We start from the raw sequence: 10,018 nt of genomic DNA on the forward strand, positions 1-10,018 counted from the left end.
CATAAGTATCAAATACTTTAAGCAAACTAACACTTTAACACCTTAACATCGTGCCCATGAGTTGTATTGGTCCAACATGGTGGTGGAAGAGTAATAAGACTATGCGAAAAGTAGATGAAAACATCTATCAAATACCAATGCCATATCGCATACGCATTCAAATTAGTCCCTCCTTGGACCCACCTGTCATCTCCGTAGCCAGCCAGTAGCCATGTTACGGCAGTGGCACACAATCACTCTCAGCTTATTGGGTAGCGGAGAAGTAGACGACGCAAATTGGAGAGCAACCGAGGCTTTGTTGAAAGGGTAGTGAAAGGGCAGGCTTGGACATTTTTAAGAAGAGGACGAAAGTTTGGCTTTTCGGTGAATTAGTCTGAGGAAGTTAAGGAGAGAGACTAGGGTTTTACAAACGATATAGGCACGAAGATGAGGAAGAGGCATTGCCTGAGAGAGAGAGAGAGAGAGAGAGAGAGAGAGAGAGAGAGACTTTCAGGTGGTTGTTGTGCTGATGCTAGGTGAAGATGACGAATAGAACGCCGCCAACCACCCTGCCAGTCACATCGGCAAGCATCTCATCTTCAAGTTCCGATCTTGCTTGTGGGGGAGGAGGTTGGTGGTTGGGTTCATGGGGGTGTGTGTGTGTGAGAGAGAGAGAGAGAGAGAGAGAGAGAGAGAGAGGCTTTTTTTTCATTTTTAAAAAATAATAAGTAATTTTTTTAAGGAAATCTTTTTTCTTATTAATTTTTTATCCCACATCGGCATTAAAAAATGGGATTACAATTGCCACGTCATAGCTTAACACCTCTCCTAACGGAATTAGTAACGGATGGTGTATTTTAAAAAGTCTCGTGAATTTTGTGTACTAGTCAAACCGGTCAATATACATTGGGTATGAATTTGTAATTCCCCTCGTAGTTTGAGGGATTTACTGTAGTTAATCCTATTTTAATTCTCTCGCTCTCGCTAATTCTTACCTACTTAATGAAGGGACACACCAAAAAATATTTTCATTAATTTAATTGAAAAACAATTTATAAGAGTAATTTCATTTCTCATTTACTCAACCATTCAAATATTTTATACAAACATTATCAAGGGGCTTGGCCGAAAGATGTAAGATAAACGGGCATGTCCGAAATTCTTAAACGGGTCGGCCCTGTTGGTTTTACACCTCTAGTCCAAAACTCCCATTTTATTCTTTTTTTTTGGTACTCTTACGATCGGGCTGGGTATTAAACAGCCCATCTTCTTGTTGTTTGGGTTGATTTAAGCTCAAAGCCTTAATCACATGGGGTTTCATGTTTGGTTTTTCCTCTCTCTTTTTTTACCTTAATCCTCAGTGCACGCGTATTTGGTTCTTTCCTCTCTTCAGGAGTCAAAATCAAAAGCGTCTTCGACTTCAAAAGCTCTATCAAATAAACCCCTTTCATGCAGTTGTGTGTGCGCCACAGGCTGTGTGGATGGTGGACCAGATTGGGTTACCCGGACACTTAGCAAGGTTTAGCTGTTTCTTGAATTGTGTTCAAGCAAAGTACGTCAAGCAACCTCACTCAATTCATTTTTATGTACTTTTATTATAACATATTGTACTTGATTTATGTAATTCTTTACGTTTCAACTATTAAGTTAGCAATATTTTATGCTCAATTATTACACTTTGCTGCAATCTCCATCACTAACCTAGCACCACATTGAAAGGTATATCAAAACAGAGGACGCACAAAATTATTTAAAAACTTGTCACGAATCTTTATGTCTCGGACTTTATATTATATTTATAGACAGTAGTTTAGAATATCTACCGGCATATATTCAAACAAGGAGAGAATCAGATAGGAAAAAAAAAGTACAGAATATATTATAACATTGCCACTTGCAGCTATCTTGACGACCTAGTTTAAATTTTCTCATTACTTTGAAAAGAAAAAAAAGCTAGTGTAGCCTTTTTTTTTAGTACAAGTGATAGTTTAAATTATACGAATGGCGGAATTTCCTCATATACACGCTATCAAAGTGTCATGGGAATCTACCTCACCAGTCTAGTTCAAATCTTCCTTGAGTAATTTATATGGCATCTGGAATTACATGCCATTTTTACCAAGTTTGGTCTAGCTAGTGGAACTCTCTTCTTCTTCTTCTTCTTTTTTTTTCTTTTTTTCTTTTTTTGCAGGCAGCTAGTAGAACTCTCTTCTCAATGGAAAAAGCTCTTAAGTTTGTATTTCCTCTTATTCATTAATTAAAGAAAATTAAACTAGTCTAGCCTTTTAATAAAAGCAAAATTGGACAAAAAGCAGTCTTGCATACAAATTTTTCGTTTCCTTAGAAAAACCAAATTTCCATATAGAAATAGTATATGCCCAAAATTTGGCCATCGATCATATTCCAAAATTCCCATGATGTATGTTTGCTTACTTGAAAAAAATGAAAAATTATAATACCCACATGTTTGTAGTTTTAGCATAGTTTAGATTAGATGAACAAAAAAGACCCTAGCATCTTGATCCCCTTCACGATCTGCAAAGCGATTTCTATCCTTTAGACACCTTTTATAGACATAATGTCCTTTCAATCTTTTGATCCGGAGAATATTTGTATGGACGGTCATTAAAGAGATTCCTAAGAGATAAATGACCCATCATATTTAAGTGCAATTGTGTGATGCATGAGAGAATAAAAATGCATATGAAGTGCGCCAACGAGATTTAGCCCAATGAAAAAAGATCTTAATTTGCAAACGAGTAATCTTAGGTTCAAATCCGTATAATTCCTTGGTAGAGTGTGTAAGAAACCATTATCCCCTTTCTAATTTAGATTATCGCTTATACTAAAAAAATGCATCTCAAGTTTTTCACTATTTGTCCACTCTTCAGCCTTCTTCTTTTATTGGGATATATAAATTTTCGCATTATTTTTTCTGTCAGAATTTTATTATAATCAATTATATAAAGCCGCGACAAGCTTCCTTGTTAAGAAAATGATAGAAATTATATATTATTAACAATGATCAGATACAAACTCCACAGCTTGGCACACCCCCAGATAACAGCTAGGTCAATTACCAGATACAACATATAGTATTTCCAAATCCAAAACAACCCCCCTACAAATCGCCGCCCTCTCATTCCCATCCCATCCATCTCTAAATTCGTTTTTCTACGCCTTCCCCATATCTGATAAAGAAGAAAATGAAAAAATTTGGACCCTTCTACTTCTCCTACATGGTTGTGCTTCAGCCAACAACAACATGGACAGCGATGAAATATATGACGCTGCTGGAGTTGTCATTGGCGTCCTCGCCATAATCTTACTCATAGTCTTGATCTCCTGCTGCAACCGAAGGCAATCACCCGTTGACCCGTCTGACCACAACGAAAGCTCTGCAACAATCGAACAAGGCCTTGATGAAGCCACCATCTGCAGCTACCCGAAGCTACTTTACTCTGAGGCCAAGCTGCGAATGGTTGGATCTGTTTCAGCTCCTTCCTGTTGTTGCATATGCTTGGCAGACTTCGAAGACAAAGACGTCTTGCGATCTGTGCCTAATTGTGGCCATTTCTTTCATCAAATTTGTGTAGACAAATGGCTGCAGCTTCATCCCACTTGCCCAATTTGCAGAAACTCGCCTCTGGATCCATCTGCAGTTTCGGTGAATTCTGCTGAGGTAGTTGAGGTATAAATGATAGTCGATTGTTGATTGTCGATTAGATGATTTGGAGTTTTGGGTTGTAATTTGTAAACATTTCTTTCTTTTTTTAAGAATATTTGTGAATCAAGGCAGACTGATAAACAATTGACTTGTCCATTTCTAAGATGTTGATCAAATCACATCTCTCTTGTTCTTGTTGATTCGACCCCAATGTAAGATTTGACGGATATTTCATGAACTAGTGAGTGATTTTTTTTATTTTTTATTTTTTATTTTGGGATTAATATTTAAATTGAAAATTTTAATTTGAGGATTTGCATCTTATCCCTTCAAAAAAAAGTCCCTTCAAAAAAAATTTAAAACTTTTTTATTTTATTATACAAGGCTTACAAGCAATATTTTTGAAAATTTATGTGCCTAGCCCGCGTATGTCTCGTCCCTTCAAATTTAGCAAAGGTCATTTGTTTATTTTGTGGTTTATGACTAGTAAAGAAGGAAAGGATAAACACTTTCCTAGTAAAAAGTAAAGTTAGGTGGAAAAGACATTGTCCTTTTTTTTCTTTTTTCTTTTTTTATCAAAAGAAGACATTGTCCTTGTAATCTCTATTTTATTTGTAGCAATTATTTGGCCAAATTACTACAATGCCCCTTAAAATATTGGTCAAATCTCACATTGTCCTTAAAAATTAAAGTCACTAACTTTGCCAACTTAACAAAGATTTAATGTCACTTTGCCCCATATCGCCAACTTCATCCCAAACTCAGTTACCCTCTATTTGGATGAGGGAAAATAATTTGAAATTTAGCTAAAAGTCGGGAATGTAAGAGGAGAAATTGACAATTCTCTTGTTTGGCAACTTAAATGTGGAATTTATTAAATGACATGTGGAAAAAATCATGGAAGTTGGGGCATCAAATTCCTGAGTATAATTTCCACCAAAATAGGAGGCAGCATTTCACAATTTCTATATTTACAAAATTCTGTCATTTAAAAAATTCGACATACATAAATCCAAACACTGAAATCTTCAATTGTCATAAGTTGAAATGATGGAAATCTAAACTCCATCATTTTAGAATTTTATGTAATTTTTAATTCCTTTCCACCCCCTCCCTCCGTACCTATCTAATTTAATATAATCATGTGGTTGAGATGAATTTGGTCCTCACTAGACCTTATTTTAAATCCTTAGGTGAGCAGGACTGGTGAAATGAAATTAAGGGGAAATCACCATGCCAAAATATATATATATATATATATATATATATATATATATATAGGGAGCTTCCATTGGGGGATCCCTAAAATAAGTTTATTTGGAGGACATCCTTATAGGGCCCCACTCCACATTGTATTCCACTAATGCAAACCGTCTATTTTTTAGATAATCATTCAAAGATCATCTCTACAAAAAAAATCACTTGAATTCGATATCATTTGAGCACTCAATTGAGTTCTTAAAATTTTAGTACTTTCTTGAAACATCGTGTTCATTGATTTTGTAGGACACAATTGGATATTGAAACGGTTTCCGATTTGTCTAATTTTTTGCAAGGATGATCTATGAATGTAGACTTAAAAAATATATGGTTTGGATTGTTGAAAAAAAAAATTGTAGGGGACCCTAAAGGGTGTCCCTCAAATAAAATTATTTGAGGGATCCCTCAATAGAAGGGGACTATATATATATATATATATATATATATATTGAAGAAGAAAAAAGGTGTATTTGATTGCTTAGTACTTTTCTTTTTGTTGGGAAAGATGTTTTATTAAACACCATAAGAGTATACAGTGAAGAGGATGAAAACATCATAAAACCAATGTGAAAACCAGAAACAAGAGCATGATCTTAAAAAGATTCGCTGCCTGAACCAATCACGAAGAAACAATGAAAAAGAGAAAAAAAACACTATTGCCCAAAACAATACATCATGCTACATTAGATGAAGCAATAGTAGCCTCGTTAAAACTTGCCTTAAAAAATCCCAAATGGAGGAAAATCCAGTCAAGAAAAAAGAGTACCAATGTAAAGCTTGCTCAACAACAACAACCAACATGCAAATTTGGGCCAGTAGACAATGAACAAATGTTGCACCAAATGGGATGAAAAAACACCAACTGCAACGTCACAACCAACAGGTGACTGCTCCACTGCAAAGTTGTCTTGTAACCGCTTCACAGCAAAATTGTTTTTTAACTGCTCAACCGCCGACGAACAATGGCCGCCATGGCTAAACCAAGTTGTCTAAACAAATGATCATCACAACCAAACAGAAAAAACCAACCACAATGAAATAAATAAAACTTGAGATTTTTTGACATGATTCTTCCACAAAACAGAACATCACAAACAGAGACAAGAACAAATAGATGAAGTAAATAAAGAAAAATGCAGAAAACAAAAGACATTTGGAAAAAAACAACAACAACAAAGGAAAAACTACACGCTGAACTGAATTTAATTTTATAAAATCAAACGGGGTCTAGCCTATTGGAGAAATCTCATGACACATTGCGTGTGTGTGATTTGCATATTTATGATATATAAATCTATGGTTATGATGATGAAAAAAATTAAAAAAACGAGACCCAGCGAATCGCATTCCAGTACCACCTTAAAGTTTGAGCAACAGCCAGGCCGTCGAGAAGAGACTCAGCATGCGCATGAGAAGAAACATGCAAGAAACGTCGAGCTCTGCCCCACACAACTGGTTTCATGCTCACAAGAATCACATATTCCCCAAAAACCTTTTTTTTTGGTCAGACCCTAAAACATTTTTCTTTCCTTTGAATTGGTGTTAAACTGAAAAATAAATTGGTGCCGTAGCATTACTTTTAAATAATTTTAAGCAACGTTCATTTTCTTAATTACATATATAGGGGCCTAATTAAGAACAATTGATCAAGAAACGTTCAATTTCATATTAAGAAAAATGAAAAAAAAAAAAAAAACTACAAAAGGGCCTAATAATCAGAGGAGCTTTAACCAAATCACATTACCAACATCTCTCACTCGCAATTGCTAATTACCACAATACCACAGTTCTACAACATCCCACCAAATTGACCAAGGCTGCACCACTCTCACTGGCTTGCCTAATTGTCCTGGTTATTGCAGCAAGTAATTTTTCCTTCTCTATTTTTGTGCGCATATGGTGAATTTAGAATGGAAGTTGACTGTTGAATTGATGGACAGGTTTGAGCGAGAGAAGCGAAGGTCGAAAGCAACACCAAGTGGTGATGGATTCGAAAGAGGCAAAGTTTGTAACAGCAGCAGCAACAACAGATGATGCTGATGATTGTGTTTTTGACAAAGATTGCAACAAAGTGTGCGGTCCCCAAATGCAACTTCGGATGTGAAAATGGAAGTTGCGTATGTAGTTGTTAGTTTGTACCACAACAAATTTTTAATGGCTTCTACAACAAAAAAGGGACCATTCCATTGATAGATGTCCAAAAAGTATTAGCCACCTTTGGCTTTAATCCATCTCTTTTCCTTGTTGTTTGAAGTCCATTCACTATTTGCCACCTATATTTTCTTACTTATGTTGGGATGATGAGTCAGCAGAATTTGATAACTTGTGTACTCGTGAGGACCTTTTTAATAAAGGCCATTAGATTAATTTAACGACACATATAATTAGTACACACACCGTGAAGAAAGATAAAACGAGTACACAAGAACACAAAGATTTATAAAGCTTCATCAACGTGCCCTCTGGTGATTTCCTGAGAAATTTCACTAGAAGAATAAGAACAATTTTGGGTTAAATTGGCCAATATGAATGGGCCATTCATATGCTTTCATATATGCATTAAACGAGTTGTTGCTGGCTGTACATCAAATAGTTGTTTCTTTCATATATGTATTGAACGAATTGTTGCTGTAATTAGTTAATCTCTTCTCTTTTTCTAAGCTTTTATTTTTTCTATTTTACCTTCTTTTTTATTTATTTTTTGTTTTGGTTGCTATTAATTTTTCTTTTTCTGTACATCATATATATGATAGCCTTCTTTATCGATCTACAGGCATCCTTTATTTATTTATTAGTATCCTTTATTTATTTATTAGTTGTTGTCATTTGGTATTTGTTTCTGTACAGTATATATATTGTATATATGATGGTAACAAATATATATAATGACCTTCTTTATCAATGTGCAATTGGCAATGGAACAGCTGCTAGGAAAAACTCAATTGAATTTGATGATGATACCGATGCTAGAACGTAGGAAGTTGGAGAAAATAGACCTACTAGATTCATGAAAAAAATTGATAAACAACTCAAAAAAAAAAAAAAACATTTTAGAACTCTAATAAACTCTGACAAATACCATTAAAATCAATCTAGAAATTCAATCAAACTCTATGTGAAAATCAAAATATATTGAACTCTATAAACTTTATAATTCCATTCTCTTTAAAATTTTAATTGAATACATAATTGAAAGAGGAAGATAGGTTATGTATTAATTGAGATTTTATAGAAGTATAAAAATTCTATAGGCACCGTCATCGCCGCCGCCACCACCACCACCACCGCCCTCACCACTACTGCCACTACCTCCACCACCACTTTCCCAATCTTTAGAGATTATCGAGTCATTTTTAGATATTTTCAGCTAAAGCAGAAATCTAGTTACTTCCCTAAAAGATATTTTCAGCTAAAACAGAAATCTAGATATTTTCCTCATAAAATCATGCGATAAATATACACGCTTGAATTTCCATTATTAATTGAAGCTTTTTTTTTTTTTTTTTTCATGTGTTATGCCATGTGCTGAAATTAAAATAAAAATAAAAATGTAAGGACAAAATTAATTAACACCACCAAAGGCATCTCTCGATTGTCTCTTGTGCTTTCGCTTTGATTTACACACTCACCAATCAATCTCCAAACAAAAGTGGAGAAGTGGGAGAACCAAAACCAAAAAAAAAAAACAAAACAAAACCATCTGAATTATTACGTGAACTTATTGATTTATTGGGTTTATCTTTTTCCCATAAGATACTGCTTCACAAGTTGCTTTAACCCCTTCTCTTTCTTCTTCTTGACATGAACCTGACTCTTTTCAATCTCATCGATGATGATCTTCTCCTCTCTCTCACTCCTCTTCATGATCTCCTCCTCATCTCTCTTCTTCTCGGCGCTCTCCGTCAACTCCTCCTCCAGCTGCATGCACAGCTTCAGCACGCGGTCCTCCACGTGATCCAGCCTCTCGATCAGCGTCCCCTTCACGTCCGTCTCCATCATCACGTGCTCCATCGGACGGCAGTGCTTCTCTAGGCTCTCCGGAGATATCAGCTCCGCAGATGACGACACGTGCCCCACTCCGTCGCTCGTCCTCGACGGTGTGGATGCGAAGGAACTGCTCTTGGGCGAATGTGATGCCCTCGTATTATTACTATTATTGCACCCTCTGATTTCCTCCAATTGCCTTAGCACGTTGTCAAGGCGGTCTATTCTGCACAAAATTGGTTCCTCAGCGTTGCCCGTTGTCATTGCCACCATTATTTTCCCGGGAAACAAACACTCCTTGATATTCTTTCTTCCAACTCTTTTCCTCTTCTCTCTCTTGTCTTGATAGAATCTATATGTATATCCAAATTATTGCAACTTGCTTAAATAACGAAATTGATTGATATGTCGCCACGTGTGAGAAGGATAGGTGATAAACGTGTCGAGCAAATGTGGTGGTGTGTGGGAAATTACTGTGTCAGATACACGTGGTGCATGCAAGGGAGGAGGACAGGCCACGTGTGCTGTCACGTGATTGTTCGCCGGCTGGATTGTGGATAGAGATAGAGATATCATCGGACGGCTTTTGTTTACGTGTGTGTGTGTACGTGTCTGCGGCGTATCATTCGAGTCGCTCTCCTTGCTTCACACGCAATGTTTTCACAGGATGTAGGCAATTTGATATTGACACGTGGACGACGGCAGGAAGCTTAGGATAGAATTGTGACGTAGAACGGCGCGGCGTCGTATTGGCTTGGCAGCGTTGGTTTTTGGCCTTTTTGCTTGATTCCAACTGTTTCTAATTTTAATCACTCCATATCCACGAAAGTGAAATTAAGAAACAAAACCTTTGTTAAGAAAAAAGAGAAGAAACAAAACCGAATATAAAACCATGTTATAATGATGCCGACATATATTTTCTAGCCTATTTTCTATTTGTTCAACAACCAAAAAAGTTGAAAATATTTGAACTTGTTTGAGAACCGTTACGCCATATCCAATGTTAAAGTACTAAACCCAAATTTACACTCTTTAAAATATAACTATTTATTTATTGCTCGTATTCAAATATTTTTTTCCCTTAACCCTCTAGACTCAAATTTTGAGCCCATAAACTTATTAAAATGT

At 36.0% G+C, this 10,018-nt stretch overlaps 2 protein-coding genes across 2 annotated transcripts; one reads left to right on the top strand and one right to left on the bottom strand.

Annotated features, from left to right (window-relative positions):
- Positions 1-211: 211 nt before the first annotated feature.
- LOC148296234 (uncharacterized) lies at positions 212-3,884 on the top strand. Its single transcript, XM_088248079.1, has 3 exons — positions 212-262; positions 516-609; positions 3,042-3,884. Exons 1-3 carry the CDS (start codon positions 212-214, stop codon positions 3,674-3,676), a joined length of 780 nt encoding a protein of 259 aa, XP_088104205.1. The 3' UTR covers positions 3,677-3,884.
- A 4,584-nt stretch (positions 3,885-8,468) lies between these two features.
- LOC110744902 (uncharacterized) lies at positions 8,469-9,242 on the bottom strand. Its single transcript, XM_021944937.2, has one exon. The coding sequence runs from the start codon at positions 9,161-9,163 to the stop codon at positions 8,642-8,644; it is 522 nt and encodes a 173-aa protein (XP_021800629.2). The 5' UTR covers positions 9,164-9,242; the 3' UTR covers positions 8,469-8,641.
- Between the last annotated feature and the right edge of the window lie 776 nt (positions 9,243-10,018).

This window comes from Prunus avium, chromosome 2, assembly GCF_965620075.1.
Source record: "Prunus avium chromosome 2, drPruAviu1.hap1.1, whole genome shotgun sequence".
NCBI classification, from domain to species: domain Eukaryota; kingdom Viridiplantae; phylum Streptophyta; class Magnoliopsida; order Rosales; family Rosaceae; genus Prunus; species Prunus avium.

Excerpts from the sequence above, each read along its gene's own strand:
- LOC110744902 (XM_021944937.2), bottom strand. The coding sequence starts at position 9,163 with ATGGTGGCAATGACAACGGGCAACGCTGAGGAACCAATTTTGTGCAGA.
- LOC148296234 (XM_088248079.1), top strand. The coding sequence starts at position 212 with ATGTTACGGCAGTGGCACACAATCACTCTCAGCTTATTGGGTAGCGGA. Across the intron at positions 263-515 it reads GCTTATTGGGTAGCGGAGAA|GTGAAGATGACGAATAGAAC; the intron begins GTAGACGACGCA and ends TGCTGATGCTAG. Across the intron at positions 610-3,041 it reads TCTTGCTTGTGGGGGAGGAG|AACAGCTAGGTCAATTACCA; the intron begins GTTGGTGGTTGG and ends ACACCCCCAGAT.